The following is a 21,129-nucleotide window of genomic DNA, read 5'->3' as shown; positions in this document are numbered from 1 at the left end:
TAGATTTTTGTTATTTTAACTGTTTGTTGAAAAGACTGATCAACCATTTCCGGGTTGTGTTTTAAGTACAGCGGTATCCGTAAGTAGAAAGGGATTTAAAAGCTGCAACTTTTCCCTCTAAGTTTCATACTGCCGTACGTAATGTTTAACCTACCGACTCGATGTTATTCAGTCGTGTTTTTTCCCAGAAATAAGCTTTCCTAATAAAAACACTCAAAATTTGCCTTCGTTGCTTGACAGAAGTCATCCACTCTCTAGATGGCGCAAGCGTGCACGGAGTAGCGCTTCACATCAGTTTTGTTGTTTATTTTTCCGCCTACTCGTGCTGCACGGAGCCAGCTAACTCACACCGTTTATGGTCAACCAAACCTTTCTTCGTGAGAAAGTCCCTTTAATGTCGTAAACGTCAAGGTATTTCTAACCCCAGTAAGTTGAAACAAGCAGAAATACTGTGCGTGGTTTCCGAGAATGACCTTTGTATGAGTGGACAGCTAGTGAAGTAGCTCTGCTAGCATTTGCAAACGTTAGCTTAATTAGTCTTTAACACGCCGTTGCTGAGCCCCTTGGGAAGAGAATAACATAATGTGATGTAATATTTTATCATATTATGTGTTAATATTATAACACATAGATGTAGCTTATGATACTTCATTCCATCGAGTCGTCAAGTGTTGAGAAGTTGGCTTATCTTTTCATATGAGCTGCTTGGCACAAGTGCTATGTTTACCTATAGTAACACCAGTACGATGTTAATCAGTTATTGAAGATGAATCACCAGAGGCTTGACCATTTGTCTGCAGAAAAGGTTTCAACGGACGACAATGTCGCTGTATGATGATCTTGGTGTTGGTGCCAGTGACACCAAAACAGAAGGCTGGTCCAAGAACTTCAAACTGCTGCAGTCTCAGCTCAAAGTGAAGAAAGCCGCGCTGACCCAGGCGAAGGTAAGTTACATACAACATGCTCTGCTGCACGTGTGTACAGACTGCAAAGCTAGTTTGAAAATATTCATGAAGTGTTATTTTTCCTCCCTAGACCCAGCGGATGAAGCAGACCACTGTGTTGGCCCCAGTCATTGATCTAAAGAGAGGAGGCTCAGTGGATGATAGACAGATCTCAGACACTCCTCCACATGCTGCAGCTGGACTCAAGGTGTGGCATAATCAGTGAACTTGGACTATTAAGCAGTGGTCTTTTAAGTGTTATTAGAGCCTCCTTTTACCAGCCTGGAAAAAAAGTTGTTTTCGTTTAATATCCATAAAGCTACATGTGTAAATACCACCTCTGTCCAACTTATTCATTGGAATTTCCTTGTGTATTGGTCTTTGCTTTAGGATGCAGTGCCCAGTGGCTTCTCCTCTGGTGATGTGCTCATCCCTTTGGCGGATGAGTATGATCCCATGTTCCCCAATGACTACGAGAAGGTGGTGAAGCGACACAGAGAAGAGCGACAGCGACAGAGGGAGCAGGAGCGACAAAAGGAGATAGAGGAGAGAGAAAAGTATGATGGTGCTTGAGTGTGTGTTCAAGAAGGTTAAATGTATTGATCAAGAACCCTAAGTTATGTACTTTCACTTATATTTGGGAGATGGATACTTTTGATGCATCTTTCATAGCTTGCTTGTAGAGCCACAGCATTTTGCCATGCTTCATAAAACTAACATATTTTTGTTTTAAAATATTTTTTTGTATAATGTTAAGAAAACGTCATATAACTGACTGAATATTTACATGACACCAAAATTTCTGTTAAATCTCAAACTGGTTGTGTTGTAGGAAGAGGAAAGACCGGCACGAAGGTGGAGCCCCAAGTGGTTTCTCTCGTTTTCCTGCGGCTGAGGGTGACTCGGATGAGGATGAGGAGTATGAGAAAGAGCGTAGGAAAAGAAGTGAGTCTGTATTCTGCGGAGAAAGAGAGATTTCTCCCATTCTAGGACTTTTTTTCCACTGACAGCTGATATGATGTGTGATAAAAAGCTCTGCTTGTGTCACCTTGAACAGTTCTCCAAAATGAATTAAATTCAGACAATCAGGGTAGATTTTATTCTTGTTTTCATGCTCCAGAATTGTGGTCAGTAATAGGGAAAAGGTTGTTTCCTGCCACCAAGCAAACTTAATAGTATTTTATTTTGCATCTCAGTCATTCAGCAGATGAATGTGGAACTCTATAGGAGGTTGCAGATAAACAGACAAATCTTTTAGAGAAAAATCTCTTCTGGTTTTAAACTGAGTCACCTCTGTTTCTCTCTTTCAGGTATGGGTGGAGCAGCTATTGCCCCTCCTTCCTCACTTGTTGACAGGGATGGTAAGTCACATGATTCTCTTGATGTTCATGAGAAATGATGAGGAAGATGAATGTGTTAAACTGTGGGACTAAAACAGAAATACATATAGACTAACTGCAGCAAGAAAAACAATCTCTCTGCTTCTGATTAGAATTGCTGAAAAACTGTAAGTGTAAAGGAGGGGAAAACAGCATTTTTTAAGACTATCCTTTAAACGACATGGAGAAGAGTAACCTTGGAGTTTGGTGGTTAAAAGTTAAGATAAATAATTTTAGATTGTTTTAAATTTCATGTGATTTTTTTTCCTGATACCTACTGTTAAACCAGCAGCCTCTGATGCTTAATGTTGATAGTGAATTGTTCGGAGCTGTCAGCCTGCAGCAGAGGACCACTAAGTTAATCATGAGACTGTCATTGTAGCTTTACATGAACTGTTAATGGGTTTGCAGGCTCTTCATTCTCCTATGAAGATGAAGGTCGCCCTGCCAGAGGTTCAAAGGCTGCCATCCCCCCACCAATGTATGAAGATTCAGATCGACCACGGTCCCCACCCGGGCCAACCAGCTCTTTTCTTGCTAATATGGGGTGAGTAGGACACACATCGTCAATGATTTCATTATTATCCGATTAAATTTACTCAGTTTTCATCTATGTCAAGGTTCACTGAACTGTGTTTACCTAAGAGAAAATAATAGCAGGTCATCAACGTGAAACCCCAGCCAAGACTTAGACTTAATTGCATGAACACAAGTGCACATTAAGCCAAATTATAAACAACCACTTAATGGCAGTCCACAAGCACTCCCCAGGAACACATGGTGTAACAACCCAGTTTGAGTCCAAGGATAAGGGGAAGAAACGTACAAAAGAGTGTTCTCAGGCAAATGAGCCGTTTATTGTCAAAAAACTACAAATCAAAACAACTTAAGTGTATCAGTGTGTTAAATAGTACGGAAGCGTATTGCATTCACTTGAAGAAAAAAAAACAACTCCGGTTTTTCAGAGTAGTTTATTCTTCGGTTTGTTTTTTTGTGGTAATTAATTTTGTTTTTCTGATTAATATTTTTTTATTGGTTTGTTTTTTGTTATATTTTTTTTCTGTTTTTCGTGGTAATTTTTTACTCCTGTTTTTAGGAGTATTTTTTTTTTCCGGAGGCATCGAGCTACTTCGAAATCCCGTGAGAACCTCCAACCTGCAGACACTCCCGTGGATGTATGGTAATACTTAAGGAATAGACGAAGATGTGGCATTAAAAAATGCATTGCTTCTACTCTGGAAAGCCGGTAGAAAGTTAAGGATGAGGCATATATATATGCCGAACAGGATCTCCATGCGGGACACAGGAGCCACCACACATCCACGGGAGTCGTCTGCAGTTTGGAGGTTCTCACGGGATTTCGAAGAAGCTTCAGGAAAAAAAATTACTCCTAAAAACAGGAGGAAAAAATACCACGAATAACAGCAGGTTAGAGGTTCTCGCAGGATTTCGAAGTAGCTCGATACTTCAGGAAAAAAATTACTCCTTAAAACAGGAGGAAAAAAATTACTCATAGTAACAGAAAAAATTATAACAAAAAACTAACCAATAAAAAAATATTAATCAGAAAAACAAAATTAATTACCACAAAAAAATTACTCATAAAAACAGAAAAAATTATAACAAAAAACAAACCAATAAAAAAATATTAATCAGGAAAACAAAATTAATTACCACAAAAAACAAACCGAAGAAAAAATTACTCTGAAAAACTTGAGTTGTTTTTTTTCTTCAAGTGAATGCAATACGCTTCCGTAGAATAGGATGTAGATATTATAGAGTAATTTATATTTTTGACTAACGTGAAAAACAGCTTTAGTGCCGCAACATATATCTCTGTGACATTTTCTCCTGCAGAGGCACAGTGGCACATAAAATCATGCAGAAGTATGGCTTTAAAGAAGGCCAGGGCCTGGGGAAGCATGAGCAGGGTCTTAGCACGGCGCTGTCTGTGGAGAAGACCAGCAAGAGAGGAGGAAAAATCATCATAGGTGATGCTGCAGAAAAATGTAAGTTGTGTGTCAATCTGCTCCCCTCATGACCAGTGTTATAAACTTGATGCCACATCTTGTGTGTCCCTGTGTGCTCTTGTGTACTCTCAATGTTTTACTGTCATACTGCATGTTTGCTTCCTGCTCGGGTCACGCCCTGTTCTTCTCTGTGTTGTCTCTGTCTCTTTTTGTGACAAAGGGGCTTTGCTTTCTCTCTTTGCTCTCCATATGTGTTTTTGCTCTTTCAAACAAAGTAATGAGGTAGACTCAGTATCATGTTTTAATGCGACTGTGTGCACACTTGTACTTCTTCATTTTGCCAATGTTTGTATTGTTTGTGTGTTTGTGTTGTGTGTGACTGAGCAGCAGGGTCCAGCCAATCAGGTGCTGCTGAAGCTTCAGGCGGAGGCTCTGCAGGTTGGCTTCCATATCGTTTTCTCTCTTCCATTAATCAAGTTTATCTTTGATATTAGAGGAGTGTGTGTGTGTTTGCATGTGTTTTATCTGCGCATGTGTTTATCTCCTGTATAAAAAATGTCCTGCTTTGTGCAGGAAAAGTTTGCATGGTTTCTTCTCAGTGCTATCATGCCACTCATCACATTTTGTCTCTTAATGAATGCCCCACCGCTAACAGCTGCCCTATGTGTCATGTGGGCTTGCATGCACTTCCTTGTTTTCTAACTTTATCTGCTCGCTATAAGACTGATGATACATTATTCAGACTTAGAGTTTAGAGTTGTGAAGCGAAATTTAGCACAGGATCTGGAAATGGGGAGCACCTGTGTACAGCAGCACGCCAGTTAACCCCCTCCTGACCCTAAGTCTGTCAGAAGGTGTTGATGGTAAAAACTTGACAAAAAGGAGGATCCTACTGAGCTTTTCCTCAAAGCCTCTGTCACTTCACCAATTTACTAACAGAAGCCTTCTGTTATTAATTAAAGTTAGAGTGTTTAAGTAGAATTGCCAAACCTAGAATTACTCAACCTCAGTCAGTCGGGTCTAGACACCTCGGTGTTTAACTCTGAGTTGAGTCTGAGACACTGGAGAAGAATCCATTCACCAATTTAGTCCTCAGTTTTATTGTTATTATTATTGACATAAGGAGTGATGTTTTAATCCAAAATGTTGACTGTATGAACCTGAAGGGGGTCCTTGGGTGTGTAGAAAACACATTTCTTTTATCAACATAGATTCTGAAAAAGCTCCTCAGTGTGTCTGGAGAGATTTAAATGAACAATGAAAGTACAGCGTTTTGTCATGTACAATGCACAGCATTCACACTCTATTGTCCAAATCCTCATGCAGTCAATCTTCCAGTCTGATTACAAGTCTAATGTCTCAGCCACACCAGAAGCGAATTCAGGAATTTAAAAGCGCTGGACTATTTTGACAAGCTGAGGGGCTGACGCGCATCACTGTGCTGGCAGAGTAGAGAGCCCGCTCATGTAAAGACAGAAAGCCCAAAGAGCAACAATGACCTGTGGTTTCAAAAACATGACAGGAGAGTGTGTGAAAGCCTTGGAGATCACAATCAATGCCTGCTGCCTCTCCCTGGTAATCCACCTCCACTGGCCCTGCCTGGCTGTTCCCTGCAACCTCATCCTCGTCCCTGACCCATGTTCCCGGAGGTCTCCCTGGGGATAATGAAGGGGTCGAGGAAACAGAGGACCGTGGAGAACTTCCATCTTTTCCCTGGCTCTGCCCCTGCCCCGCTCTTTCCTCCTCTCTATCAGGCTCAAAACTCCACTGAGAAAAACACAGTCGGACTCAGTGATAGCCCGTGCAGGCAAATCCAGCTGGGAACAAATGTTTACAGAACTTACCTTCAAAACCCGTCTCCTCTGCGACTTTCACTCAAGCCTGCTCCTTTTTTTCCAGTCTCTGTAGAGTACACACATTGTATAACTCTGCATGATGACACACCGCACAGATTGTTTTCTCCTCCATCATTCAGTGGGGTTGGAGTCGGAGCAGGTGGCGGTTTCTCCCCAAGGTCATCAAATCAATGACATCGTGGGGGAATGTCATCGCTGATTGGCGGCAACGGCACAGCCTCATGTGAATTCGCGTCCAAAGTTCAATATTTTCAACTCAAGCATAGAGGCGTCTGACGCTCCAAATGCACTGTCTAGGGCGAATCAGAGTCTAAATGCATCTTTGCATTGACTTTGTATGTAATCTTGATGCAAATTCTCTTTCGGTGTGGCCGTACCATTAGTGCTTATGTCCAAAACTGAGTCACTGAATCAAGTCAGATGCGAGGCGAGTCTGAGGCTTCAGTATTGAAACACTGCTTCAGCATAATCAACTGTAACCTCATCAGCAAAATGAGCAAGTGTCATGAACTACAGATGAAGAAGGAGAACAAGATGTTTGGGCTTGTTTATGGGCTCAGTTTCAGAAAGGCAGACTTAGTATTTATAAACTGCACGCATGACTGCTTTTGGCCAATCGAAATCCAGGTTAATGTTCAGAAAAAATTGTCCCAGTCAAGAAGAGTTTAGTTCATTTTCTAATAAACTAACAGCTAACCTCCAGCTTTGTACTAATTTTTAGTTATTCTTACTGTGGTATTGTGCTTGTGTGACCTGTTTGAAAAGTGTCTTTGCCTGCTAAAGTCATAACAGCAGTTGAAAATCTGATACTGTTTCAAGTCAGTTAACACAGCACACTGACTTTTTCAGCAAAAGATTAGCTCTATTGTTGAATTTCACACGTACAATACAATTAAACTTCTTGTAAAACACTTTCAGTTCAGCAGCAGAATGTGACCCTTTTCTCTGTTTCCATCCAAGCAGCAGATTCTTCAAAGAAGTCAGATGCCAACCCACTCACAGAGATCCTCAAAAACCCGACTAAAGTGGTCCTGCTGAGGGTACGCTTGTACATATTTGTGTGTCCAAAGATGCACTCACATAAATACTAATGCTTAAATGACAGCACAGGAACAATAAAACTTTAAAGAAATAATCAATGTATACTATTATCTGCCATCCCCACAAGACAGTTACTTCAGTTTTTTCTATCTGTCTTGAAGAACATGGTTGGGAGAGGAGAGGTGGACGAAGACCTGGAGGGAGAGACAAAAGAAGAGTGTGAGAAATATGGCAAAGTGGTTAAATGTGTCATTTTTGAGGTGAGAGGCCTAAAAGCCACACATGAACAAGCTCCTGAAGTTTAAAGTGATTTGGAGTAATAGTAATAACATACACGTGATCCTCAGATTGCAGAGGTGCCTGACGAAGAAGCTGTGCGGATATTTCTGGAGTTTGAGAGGGTGGAGTCAGCGATCAAAGGTCAGTGGCATGTAGAGTTGATAGACTTATTGGATTTAAGTTTGCACCATTGTTTAACATCTGTAAAGGAAAAAAAAAATTGCATTTAAGGAGGGAAACAAAGAAAACAAGTTTAACACCTGTGTGGATTACAGCTGTGAGAGAGAGCACTGTAGCCAGGCAGAAAAATAAGTAAATTTTCATTTCCTGAATCTTAATGTTCATGTTCTGATAACATAGTTTGTGTGATAATTCTAAAATTTAAAGATATTTTTGTCCATTTCAGACTTCTTTCCAAAATCCAACAAGTTCAACTCAAATGCAACACTGTCCTACTAGTGAGATATAAACATGGTATCTCACTAGTAGGCTGCAGTTTGGCAATATTTTGATCTGGAAGAGGTAAAGCTGTATTTTAGCTGTCTGGTAATGGGAACACAACCTGTAGTGTGTAGCAAGCACAGGTACATGGACAACCCTGTCAGTAAACCATTCATTCAAAGTGGAGTGCAGATTCTGTGATCCAGGGTTAAGTTCTGGTAAATAATGCATAACACTGCAGAAATTGGGAAGTAAGCTGTTTGAACAGTCAAATTTTAACCCTTTGTTTTCTTTCTCTGTCTTCTCCAGCTGTGGTGGATCTAAATGGGCGATACTTTGGTGGGCGAGTTGTCAAGGCCTGCTTCTACAACTTAGACAAGTTCCGTGTTTTAGACCTGGGAGAGCAGGTGTAACACCAGACCCTCTAAGCACAATCTCATCTCCTCACTTGTATATAATTCACTTTTTTATATTTCCTGAAGAGCATTGAACTGTCTGTACGTAGTGATGAGAAATCTTGTTTTTCCCATGATACCTTTATGTCAAGACAAAATAAAACAGTAAAAAAAAATGTCTGCCTAACCATTTTCTTTATTAGTCCATCTCTATAAAATTCGAAAATAAAAATGGATTAGTTATTTTTCTTGTACTTTAGTACAAACATGGGTGATACCAGTGGGACACATAGTTTTTTCTTTCATTATATTAAGCAGCTTGGAATGACTCTCCCTGCAGAGTATCAGTGGTGTCTCAACAAGGGGTCTTGTAGGTGTCCCATTTATTCAATTTCTTGAAGAATTCTGCTTTTTGAATTCTTAAAATATTTTTGAGTCCCTTCATGTCATATACTTCCTCTACAATGTCCAGCCAGGTCTTGATAGTAGGTGGATCCTCTTCGTGCCAGCTCCTGGTGATTACCTTAGATGCCATAAGCAAAATGTTAACCAAGCATCTGTCCTCACATTGGACATTCCTTTTATCAGGTTGCAAAGATCGCTCGCGTTTGATAACACAAACTTGTTTTTAGCGCCATGCTTACATCTAAAGCTGTAATATGCACTTCAGATTTTTTTTTTTTTTAATGCGAAGAACCTTACAATATTTTTTCAAGTAAAACTTTTTCCAGGTTTTTCCAAGGTTGTGCCAATCATCAGGGCACAAATATGTAACATTTTCCTTTTACCATCTGTTTCTAATGTGGTGTGTTCTTTAAATATATAACTTTAAGAGATTAAATTGAATAATTGATCGTTGCTTAAGATTTATCATAAAAGCCGTGCTGTAGGAAAGTCATAATTGCCTCAAGTTTCCCGCCGGACTCCTTATCTGCAAGGACTTCCTGTTCCACCCACATTCTCGTGACGCTTCCGGGTGAGCACACAAGCCGACGTCTTCAAACCGCTGTAAACAAAAGTTCCTTAAAGGTCGGCCTCAACGATTCATCGAACAAAAAGACATGCATATCAAAACCGGTAAGTCAGATCAACTATCGGATTCTCCTGACGTGGATTTATCACTTTATTAGCCCACATTTTGTTGTTCTGCCGACGGCGTAAGCAGCCGTGCTAGCCGTGATAGCAACCCGCCCGCCGCTTTGAATGGAGGTTACGAAACTTTGACAACAGCTAACAAGCTAACTGCCTATTTATGCGCTAATACGCTCAGAAATGAAGCCATATAAACGACGACAATACTATCGAGTTAGACATTGTGAAACTTTGTTCAAGGCTGAGATTTAAATAAGAAATCACAGCGTATTTAAGTCCGTGGCACCATGACGTTGCTAATCAAAGTTTGCTAACACCGGTGCTGGCGGCACGGTTACATGACTCGTTGCATATTGTTTTTGCCAAGGCGTTTTGATCTTTGAGTCTGAAATTATACGTCCTTTCAAAAATATTGTCGCTTTTTGAGACAGGCTTGGTGGGCATGTAGCTCGAAGATTCTCTTAAACGTGGCGGTTTGGGGCTGGCATGCTTTTTTAGGCCTTGTGTGTTCCTTCTAAGTTTGGAACAGCCAAGAACAGTCATCCTACCATGAAACCTGCCCAGAGATCATTCGGGGGGAGTTGACAGTCGGATGTGGTGACTGTAAAATGATCAGCCAGAATAACGATTGAGCAATCTTCCCCTGACAGCATCAAATCGACCTTCTCACGCGATAGTTACAGTTCTTAGCTGTAACCTGCTAAACCTTCCGATGTAAATCAGTACTGTGTTAGTCATTCTACCTACTAATTCATGTAGTCAAGTTCCTAGGAATACGGATATATTTTATCTTGCGTGGTGTTTTTATGGTGGTACAAAATTAGTTAGCAAAAACATTTTAGAACATCATAAATGTCTCTCTTGACTACAACCTTGTAACAATAACTAATTCAGCTGTTTATCTCTGGCATGTGGTGTGATCTTATACTTATGTTTCATCTGTTCAGTTGTTGGATGGATGGATGGATGGATAGATAAAATACTTCACTCTGATGGATCTCATTTTTAAAAAAAGGAAATCCACAAATAAAATAGCAATGTGTCATCAGTTTAACTGAGGATGCAATCAACAGATCACGGATGTGTGCCCCAGTGAAGAATGGAAATAAAATTTACTGACACCTGTTTGTACAGAAGCTGTTTATTTGCTATGCAAGATACTCGCACACGCCTAAATAAGACAAAAATTCACAGTCTCATTAAGCATGTATGTTCTTGAGCCTTACGCTGGCAGCAGATGTTTGACCAACAGAACGCCTCCTCTCTTTCAGGTTCATGGGAAGCCAGCAACACTGTGTGCGAGTCCGATACTCTGTGTGACCCAGCAGTCCTCGTTTCATCCACCAGCTCTGAGCCACACATTCGCAACCGGCGCTTATCTCCTGGCTCAGGTAACTGTGGAGGAGGAGGTGGAGGCTGCATCTCTGGAAGTGACCAGCATCGTCAGCTCTCACCCGAAAGCGGCCCTATCACAGCAGGCCACACACACAACTTCAGCTACCGCAGGGAAAAAGAACGCAAGGGCCAGCAGCACAAAGGCCGCAGTCTCCGCAGGGAGAGTCAGAAGGGGCTCGGTCGTCCACAAAAGGTAAATCCCAAGGAGAGGTGGGTGGAGGACAGTCTGTCTCTGCTCAAGCCCCCACCTGCCTTCCCAGTGCAGGACAGCCCCGCCAAGCTGCAGCCTGCAGTCAGCTACGCCTCCAAGGTGAAGGCGGGGGCAACAACTGGAGGGCTGGAGGAGGACCGCCCCGCCATTGGTGTTCTGCTACAAAACCAGTGGGGTCTCAGTTTCATCAGTGAGGCTAGGCCAGCCTCAGAGGGCCCCAGCACTCACCCTAGCGCCAACACCCTCCTGCCCCAGCCCACAGACACCCAACAAACGCCAGAAGAGACAGTCTGTAACTCCCAGCATCCAGAAGAAACTCCTACTCCCATTGCTCCTTCCGTCAGTCCCACCATATGCCCAGACGTGGACGAGAGCAATGGGAAGCTGCTACTTAGTTGTCGCCATCTAGTGGAGGCTTTGAACTATCACAGTAGAGGTAAGAGAGATTCAGATGGAGAAACCTAGCAGATTTTCTTTTCTACTTATAATAAAATGATTTCAGTTGAATAAGTTTAACTCTGACTGCTTTTCTCTCCACAGAATGGAATGTAATCTGTAACAAACAGAAGAAAGGTAAGCAAACATCAGAAACTGCTCTGTGGTGTCAGCATGTTTGAGATGTTTCAAAGATAACTAAACCATTACAATGAGACCGCATTTAGAAGTGTTTTTATCTCGTGTTTCAGTGCACAAGTCTGTGGTCCCCAAAGGAATGCAGACAAAAGACCCTTGACACTTAAAATGTTATTTTTACCTCTTTTTAATGAATGTGGATCTGTAGAGTCTGAAAGGTGGCTGTAGCCTGTTGAAACTCATTGGTTTATGAATATGATATTTACTGACAAAGCTAAGTTATCTGCTTGCTGATGAATTGTTGCACAACGCATCTGACTTTGGTATAGATTTGGTTAAAGATCCACAAAACTCCTTCAAAATGTGCCCAAGCTCGGCAGACAGGGCAACAGAGTGTACACATAAACAAACCCACCAATCCAGTTTATTTAATAAATGTTTCTGTTACATCTGATGATTTGTGTGTTCTCACTGGTTTCTTCTCGGTTTGCAGTTCCCAAAAAGGTGATCTGGTACAAGGACATCCAGGAGCACCCAGCCTAGCAGTGTGAACAAACCCAAAGCATATATAAACATACACATCACACACTGACATGCACAGAAGAAACATGTAAAGATGGGCAACTTTGTGTCCTACTTACACACACACTGCACTCAGGATGATGTCTTCACGCAAAGCCACACTGAGACACTTTGGACTAACTCCTTTGAGATCTTACAGCAATGGACTTTTTTAACGCCTTACAGAAAGCCTGCCTTAAAAAAATCAGACGTGTTTTCATAACCTCACATCACCATTTTAGCTTAAATGTGTAGAGCTGGTCTTTTTTTCTTTTAGAAAACTATTTCTGAGGAGGAGAAGCTGTAATTTAATTTCCCCCTTTGCTGCAGTTTTATCCAATGTTTTTGTATCCTCTGTAAAGCGAGCGGTCAATCAAGCACTTTGTTAAGAAAGAATCTTTTGAGACCAACCCATGTGTGCAAGAAACCCTCTCGGAGTATCTTTTTTTCCCCCATTCTCAATTAGAAACCAAAACATCTGTCTCGTTCCTGCTTTGGTTTTTATGGTTTATAAATGCAGAGGACCTGAATATCCGTGTCTTCAGTTTACAGAGGGGTGTAGTCAAAGGCACAGTAGAGTTCACCCTTTATTTACCCCTGTCAGATCTTAATGCTGTGTACCTTTTCTTGTTTTTATTCGGTTCCCTAATCGGGGGAAAGTTACCAATGAATTCATAAGGGATCTGAACATGTTCAGTATGTTGATTTTTGAAAAGAAAGTTTATTGAATCAAAAAATTACACTGGAGAAAGAGTAGGAATGTAAGTGAACAGTATTGCTTAATAAAATGAATAAACTTGGCAAGTTGTATTCATGATTTTTTTTTCAAGCTTCAGGTGACTGCTGGACTGGCTTTAATTCAAATTACACAACTGAAATGAATGAGAAACTGAACATGAAGAGAGGCTTTGAAGTTTAAAAAGGGGTGCTGCACATCATTGTTATGGCACATCGGGTTCTACTAATGAAAAGAGAGTTGTCAACTTCATTAGTCAACATTCAAATCTTGCAAATGGCAAAATTGGTTTAAGAACTTTGAAAATGACATTACTCATTAAACAAGAACAACATTTTTCATTTAAATGACTGTAAAACTGTTCATTTTCCAAACTGATGCATTCATTTCATTTCAACCAGGTTGAAATATCCTTACCACAACAAAAAGCTGTAATATTCACAATTCTGAACAGATTTATTAGACCACTACACAGTTATATATATATATATATATATATATATATATATATATATATATATATATATATATATATATATATATATATATATATATATATATATATATATGGGCAGAATGAGTCAGAAGGTCTCAGACCCAGCTTATATGGAATATTTAGCAGCGAACATTGAATGTTGTTTAAGGTTGAACTTTAGAATTGCAGCAATTAATTCAGGTTTGTTAAGGCTACATCATTGTACATGGAAAAATATATTCTTTTTGTACATAATTGCAGCACCTGCTGCCAAATAACTTGTAGCACTTTGTCACACAAACCAAGGTTTTCCTTTCAGTCTAAGGTAGTTTATGTTAAATGCTCATGCTTAAACATTGCCTTTCTGGTTGATGATCATTGTCGTTCACATTACAGATAAAATGTTCAAGACACATTTTTATTTGTTGGATCAAATTGATTGTTTGGATTGATTCGTCAACTACATTAATTTTGAAAGAAAAGATTTGAATTATTTGTTGTGCTTGGGCCATTGCAACAGCCATTAGAACTGTGTCACCACCATTGGGTGTCTGTCGCCACCGTCAGTCAGCTTTTTTTTTTTTTTTAAATAAATATGTTCACATTATTTTTTTTAAATACAGAGTAGTTTTTTAAATTGTCTAACGTTTAAAAAAATGTATATGTTTTTCAAGTCCAAAACTGTCATTTTGAATATTTTATGCAAATGATAAAGATTGCAAGTGTGAAGTTTTTCTAAAAGGGAACAAATAAAACTGTGTAAAAAATTAACAAAAGTTAATATTTAACATTTGGAAATCTATGTGTGTTGCTGTGGTGGCAACAGACTTATTCATACCACAATTCCAAAATATGGACAAATGAACAGAAATTATAAGCTTTCAATGCGTCTGACGGTGTGGACAAAAACTAAGAAACAATGGAAAAAAAGACATTTTGGATAAAATTACACAATCGAGAGGTAACGACTAAACATTTTTTGATAGCTGAGAATTTGCTTTATATACACATGGGTTTAGATCTATTGATATTAAAAGAAAAAAATCAAAATCAAATCCTGTTTCAGCCAAATTCTCAAGAATCAGTGTTATCTTAAAAAGCATGGTATCTGCAGAAGTGTGATAAGTTCTTTCCGTACACTCATAAAACACATTGGTTGGTTAGGTGGCCATTTTGGAAAGGCAAAGTTGTTTAATTGGATAAACTTTAATAAGATATCACGGTAATACCCAGGTGTTCTACACAGCACAACAGAATTTAACCTTGCAGACTGTTTTTTTTTTTTTTTTTTTAAATAAAGTGTCGAGTGGATAAAAATGCAATGCTGGGTAAAGAAGATAAAAATACAGCGAATGGTGTAATTTTTTTAATCGCCAAAATCCCAATCATTTACTTTTATTCCTTAACAGAAAAAAAAAAAGTTTTTTGTGTATCATTCTTGATTAGTCTCTGACTCAAGTTTCTCAGAAACCCATTCTCCTGTACGAAAAGATAAAGCAAAGGGAACTCATGAGAAAGAGAGAGTCCAAAAAAAGCTTTGCAACACTATCTAAAAACAAAGCAAAAAAGGAAGAAACAAATACAAAACAACTTGGAAATAAAGGAGCAAAAATCAATATCTTTTATTCACAAGATAACTTTCTGACCAAATATTTACATTCTATCAAAAGGTAAAAAAAAAAAAAAAAAAAAAAAACATTTGATTTTTGAGATTTGCAAAGTCCCGACCAAACTTTATCAAATGCAATCACACATTTCCCTTTTCTGATCTTTTTGATTGTGATTTCATTTACTTTTGTCAAAAAGAAGCAAAACATTATTTTTTTTGTCTGTACACAAAGTGGAAGACAAATGAATCATTTGGTGAAACACCTCAACAACAGATAAATCAAACTATTTTGATTCTGTTTTATGACTAAAAGCCACATTTACCCTGCATTATTTTATTCCTTCATATTCCCTCCCTTAGCTGCTCAGCTGGCTCCACTTTTGGGGCATATGTGGGACAAGAGAACATCAATCATGCTCTTGATGATGGGAGGAGGTGGGTGGAGGTCGTTTGGCAGGTGGTGGGCCAGAACCATCTCCCAGGCATTGACCCATTTCACATTGAGTCCTTTGAACATGGCCCCAAACACCTTGTTGATTTGATCTACAAACCAGTCACAGTTGTTCATCATGCCAGACTGCCGCAAAGCCTGGACATTTCCAGTCCTGATGACCACCAGCGTGCCTGGAGCTCTTTCCAACAAACGGACCACTGCCCTGCGGATGTTCTGCATCCGTCTGATGAAGAGCTCAAATGGAGCAGTGGTAAAGTGGGCCCAGACGCTCAAGATTACAACAGTGTTGGTGCCACCAAGTAATCTGTCTAGTTCATTAGCAACATATCTCTCTCTGCTGATTGGAAGTGAGAAAATACGAAGAGGAAGTCCATGGACACGATATGTCACTGAGAACTTGTTTGCAGAGTCCCATATCATGAAAGGTCCTGCTCGCAGTGGACCATTCAGATCTACCATCTTAGCATCTGAAAAAACAAACGAGGCAGCAGATTTAGCTGTGAAATCAATGAATTCAAACATTTCCTGAGTTCGCTGTGGATCAGCTACCTGGTAGTGAAGCAGTGAAATACTCAAACCACTGTCTCAAGGTGGAGTCTCCATACATGTGGAGCATTTTGCCTTTCAGACACTGACTGATGGCAGAGGAATTTGGGAACTGTTGAACTCTGGTGCCATCTAGTGGTCGCCACAGACCCTGGTAGTAATACCCAGAGGTTCCCAACTTCCCACTGTCTTCATTGGCCACAGGTTGCTCTGAATATGAGAAAAAAGAAAGAATAAATTCTCTTTGGTCTCTCCATTTGATCCCACTTATTGCACTTCATACGTCAGAGGAAATTTAAACCTTAGCATACTGGACTCAAATGTGTGCTCACAGTGCTTCCTTCGTGTTACGGATTCAAGCTGGTATAAAGTGGTTTTATGGGGTTATTAAAGGATACCAAAGTTGACATGCCCAGCTATAAAAAAAACAGTTGACTCAAATCTTAATCCTGCCAACACCAGCATGAACAGAAGTAGCTTGTTTGCATTTAAAACTGAACTGCTTTTGTTTTGTTGGACTTCTTAAGCTCAAATTTTTATCACAGGCAATGTTTGAAGAAGAAAAAATTACCCTCTCTTCGTGGTAAAACAGTGACACTGTCGGGTCCCGAGGCCTTAAGGTTGACTTTCAAGTTGACACCCCTGAAGAAAAAAATAAAATCTATGTTATTTACACATTTTACAAGTTACATCCGTATCAAAAAGGTATTTACCAGGAGGGAAAAAGAACTGGGAAAAGAACTTGTTTGTCACCTTTGGAAGAGCTTCTCCCTCTCATCCTTCAGGTTTTGATAGTTGTATCCTGTTTTCATGTGGGTAATTCGGGCACCACAGCTCAGGTTCTTTGGCTTGTAGCAGAACCAAGGCTCGCCTGTGCGTAGGTCGCTGAAGTCACACTGTGGCTGGCTGGTTTCACGTAAGCAAATATTACAGACAGTAGTTTCAGAGACTGAGCCGGAACGGAAGATGCTCTTGAAGACAACCCTGTCAGGTTTTTCTGTGTTCAGCCTGCGCAAAACTGTGACCCCCTGGCTTGGATGATGAAGTTTCACCTGATAGAAAAAAGAAGCAGAGTTTTCATCTAGTGTAGTCAGGTTCAGTCGCATCAGTCAATAAAAAAAGAAAAATACTACATACACATTTAGTCCAAGTCTCAGCACACTATCATGACTTTATGCTGTCTCCTGTCAAGATCTTTTTAGTGTTTTACTTACTTTAAGTCAACCAGCAACATTTTTTTCAACCTACTCATGATGAATAATTAGCTATATGGAGCTGGCAAATCTGTTGCTTTACACCAGGGGTCTGCAACCTTTACCTTCATAGGAGCCACTTATCCTCAGCTCACCTGGATTAAAGTCATTCAGGAGCCACAAAATCTACTTAATCTTCACAGTAAAGACAAAAAAGTGCATAAATTTGAAACATATTAGAAATTGAGTGAATAATTATCTAAACAGGAAGATTTTGTGTTCTTAAAATTGTAAATGTTATGTCCCTTTTTAAAATTTTCAATATATTTGTAAATATAAAAACCATATATAAACGAAGTAATATCATAGTTCATAAATTTGCAAAATTTAAGATATTTCAGTACAACTGATTTAAAAAAAAAAAAAAAAAAGAAAAAAAATTGGAAATTTCAAAACTGTTCGAAAATGTCATAAAATTGCTAAAAAAAAAAAAATCTTTCTTTTTACAAATTTGCTCCATTTTAAATTATTTAAAAAATTTTGGAAAAAAATGCAGATATTGGAAAAAAAGTGAAATTTAAAAATGTGCAAAATCTTATCAAATTTGGAATATTGATTTCTAAATTTGTAAAAAGTCTACAAAAATGGATTTCAAAAAATTGAAAAAATAGATAAAGAACTAATAAGACAAATAATTAATTATTGATAAAATAATAGATTAAAATCTGTATTTCATTAATACATTTTTGAATCTACAGGGAGCCACAGCAAAGGAGTCAGAGAGCCGCATCAGGCTCCAGAGCCGCAGGTTGCAGACCCCTGCGTTATACCATGAGCTGACAGAAGCAAAAGCCAGTGAATAGAAAAGAAGCTCTCTCTCATTATCTTATTAAGAAATGACGTGGTAAATAAATGATCACCAGAAACAGCAAACAAACGGTATGGTAAATGAACTAAATATGAGTAGCAACCAGCCTGTTTAAAAATACATGTGGCCAAAACAAAGTAAGAAGCAGCGTTGGAAGCAGGCCAGGACAATCCAGGGCTGCCCAGTAGTAAATAATTCAGGGGTGGTTCACAGAACCAGAAAGAGGGAGTGAGCTGCTGTCTACCAAAAGTCACAATTATAGTCAGATGTAGTTGTGCTTACAGAAAGGGTAACTGTGTTACCATGATCAACACTGTCCTAATACTGATACACTCTAGGCAGATGTCTGTTCAACATGTGTTTGGTTCCACTTAAAGTTTCTGTCTGTTGAAGAATCTTGTTGAAGAGCTGTCTTCATGATGGTTTAATACAAGATAAAACTCTTGATCTTGTTCTGATGTTGACTCTTCATTAATGATAAAACATTAGTAGATCTAGATCTTTTCATTTTTTATCTTCCCTTTTTTTCTTCTTCTTATTTGTATACAGAAGTCTGGGAGAGGCTGAGCGATCCAAATACCTGCGCTACAGTAACATTTAATTAACCAGCCTTCAGCATCACCTGCGAAACATTAACATATAGACAATCTTCTGCTTTACCTCAACCTGTGCGTTTCCTTCCCAGAGTAAAGGGAATACAGCAGAGTAGGAGCCATTAAGGTGATCCACCACTCGTCCCATCACACCTGCATGCAGTGAATTGCTGTACAACCGGGCAACCATGAAATCTCCTCCAGTCTTCTGAGCATGACCTTGGAAGTTGTACATTTTTATGAGAATCTCCAGCTGGTCTCCTACATGCCACTCTCCTCCTCGCTTCCCTGGGAGAATGGTGAAAGTGCTGTGCGCAGGATCAGTTGTCTGCTCCAATAGAAGAGGAGTTGGTACAGGGGGAGTCTTAGGCCAAGCAATTAAGTCCAACAGCTGGCGTTCTTCTAGAGCGTCTGCAGGAGGCAGTGGTTTGAAGGCGCAGAAGCCATGAGTCTTTGGAGCCTTAGTGCTCATGTTCCTGGGGTTGAGGGTGATGGTTGTTTTAGGCTTGAACTGCAGGATTTGGAAAGAAAAATGGTGACAAAGATAAATTTAACAATGGATAACCAAATAATGCAAAAGAGCAAGAGAGAAGTTTGTCTTGCTCTGCAGCACACATTAATTAGTTCAGTGTCAGTGAAAGCTCTTGATGTGCATGCTGCTGGATAAACCTTTGAATGTGAATTACACCTGGGGCACCAACTCATACATGAGTGGGAAAAAGTATTTCTGGACATGATGAGGATTTATTTAGCCTCTCTCAATCAATCAATCAATCAATCAATCAATCAATCAATCAATCAATCAATCAATCAATCAATCAATCAATCAATCAATCAATCAATCAATCAATCAATCAATCAGTCTTTATTTGTATAGCGCCAATAACAAGCATTATCTCAAGACCCTTTACAAAAATATTCACACGTCTCGACCAAGCGGCAACCTCCGGTCTAAGAATATGAGACAATGATGAAGTGCTAAAATCTCGAGTGTTGGCTTGAGGCTGGCTCTGAAAGTACCGGGAGTCACATACACACCAAACCCAAAAAGCCATTTTCAAAGCAGAAATTAACCTATTTACAGCCTGGTTGAAAAAACTCCCTATGGCTGTGCGCAAAGGCCTTGCCACTACCAAGATGGCCGCTATAGCCAACGTGCCTCATTTTCCATTTCAGAAATAGACGGGCGATGTCGGCGAGACTACGTCCATGTTTTATACAGTCTATGGTCTAGACCCATAAATGTTAATAAAATTTTACTAGCAGAACCCCAACATCAAGACAAGATAAGGAATCTTTTCTTATCTTAACCCACCATGAGTACAGGACTTTGCAGCATTTAGCAAGTTACAATGGCAAGGAAAAACAACTCTAGACTGCTGATAGTATCAGTGATAAGCTGTGCATCAGTAAAATAACATCACCAAAATTACAAATATTTCATTTGAACACATTGAAAGACGCTTCAACATACAGTCTAGCTCTGGAGAGTAAAAACAAGTTCTCACCTTGAAGAAATCCGTGTTCATGATTGTAAAAATAACCACAACCACAGACAGGACAATGAAGAACTTCAGAAGATTTATGGTGACTTTTTTCCCAATGAAATCGTGTGCCTTCATGGTTGGGCCTCTTCTGATAGAAGACCAAGAGAAAATAAAAAAAAAGATTATAGACTCTCCATGTTAGAAATCCTCATGATACAACTTAAACCCAACGGTGAAATACTCTTCAGCAAAACACTTTAGATGATCACAATAAATCAGAGAAGGATGATGAGTTGAATTTCAGTTTTGGTTAATACTGCCTGTATGGCTCTTGCCTCACAGCTGTATGGTGTGACAAAGCTATTTGGTGCTCCCACCATGAACCAAACAGTCAGGTTAAATTTTAACCTCATAAAATATTAAACTTTAACCTCATAGAAAACTTCCGCATTGCCCTTTTCCAGTAGGGGCGCTCTGGCTTTTATTGAGTTAAGGCATAAAGCTTGACCGCCCATTGAGGCTGTGAATGGGATTTATTATATCACTTAATGGGGGAGAGTAGGGAAGATTGAGCCATATTCTACTCATTGCTATCCTCTCAACGAGGACATGTGATACAGAAGTTTAATAAAAGTATCTGCATTTATTTCAGGGTGTTTCCTGTCAGTGTAAATGCCAAGAGCACATCCATGATAAAAGGCAATGAAAGTATGATCTCGGCTCAAATTCCCCCAGCGTAGGGGCCAGTTGATCCAAGTCAGTGGGTAAATTGAGCCACCTGGGGGTAAACTGACCGAGTTACTTTTTTCAGTTTAAAGCTGAGCATAGTTTTAAACTATGTTAAAACATAAAGGAAACTTGAGGTTAGATTTAACTTAGAGTTGAATATGACAAAAACAATTTTCGGTAACTTGAATCATTGAGCCAGCTGAAATATAAACATGCACATAGCTGTAATCAGGGGTATTTAACTGTTCACTGATCAAACATGGGATGGTGGAATTTGTAGAGCTTAGCGTTCAAACAAACTC

At 39.5% G+C, this 21,129-nt stretch overlaps 3 protein-coding genes across 7 annotated transcripts; 2 read left to right on the top strand and 1 right to left on the bottom strand.

The window, feature by feature from the left end:
- Positions 1-270: 270 nt before the first annotated feature.
- rbm17 (RNA binding motif protein 17) lies at positions 271-8,467 on the top strand. 5 transcript variants are annotated; one of them, XM_074698716.1, is made up of 13 exons: positions 271-426; positions 801-944; positions 1,036-1,152; positions 1,335-1,501; positions 1,777-1,889; positions 2,255-2,305; positions 2,735-2,870; positions 4,181-4,332; positions 4,681-4,731; positions 7,113-7,189; positions 7,352-7,450; positions 7,538-7,610; positions 8,220-8,467. In XM_074698716.1, exons 2-13 carry the CDS (start codon positions 822-824, stop codon positions 8,321-8,323), a joined length of 1,263 nt encoding a protein of 420 aa, XP_074554817.1. In that variant the 5' UTR covers positions 271-426; positions 801-821; the 3' UTR covers positions 8,324-8,467. The 5 variants fall into 5 exon arrangements, with proteins under 5 accessions (XP_074554817.1, XP_074554814.1, XP_074554819.1 ...); XM_074698713.1 differs by having other exon boundaries at positions 7,110-7,189; XM_074698715.1 differs by having other exon boundaries at positions 279-411; positions 7,110-7,189.
- Positions 8,468-9,229: 762 nt separating this feature from the next.
- Positions 9,230-12,936, top strand: LOC141810604 (uncharacterized). Its single transcript, XM_074698299.1, has 4 exons — positions 9,230-9,382; positions 10,669-11,439; positions 11,544-11,576; positions 12,070-12,936. The coding sequence occupies exons 1-4, from the start codon at positions 9,367-9,369 to the stop codon at positions 12,117-12,119; spliced, it is 870 nt and encodes a 289-aa protein (XP_074554400.1). The 5' UTR covers positions 9,230-9,366; the 3' UTR covers positions 12,120-12,936.
- A 2,385-nt stretch (positions 12,937-15,321) lies between these two features.
- Positions 15,322-20,233, bottom strand: LOC141810939 (NXPE family member 3-like). The gene is made up of 6 exons (XM_074698801.1): positions 20,120-20,233; positions 18,679-19,122; positions 16,711-17,009; positions 16,529-16,599; positions 15,961-16,167; positions 15,322-15,878 (listed from the first exon to the last, which is right to left on the bottom strand). Exons 1-6 carry the CDS (start codon positions 20,231-20,233, stop codon positions 15,322-15,324), a joined length of 1,692 nt encoding a protein of 563 aa, XP_074554902.1.
- Positions 20,234-21,129: the final 896 nt, after the last annotated feature.

Source organism: Halichoeres trimaculatus, unplaced genomic scaffold (assembly GCF_033239565.1).
Source record: "Halichoeres trimaculatus isolate MK-OKI-2021-1 unplaced genomic scaffold, fHalTri1.1 fHalTri1_scaffold_21, whole genome shotgun sequence".
Lineage (NCBI taxonomy): Eukaryota > Metazoa > Chordata > Actinopteri > Labriformes > Labridae > Halichoeres > Halichoeres trimaculatus.
Note: the sequence above shows the minus strand (reverse complement) of the source record. Positions and strands in the feature narration are given on the sequence as shown.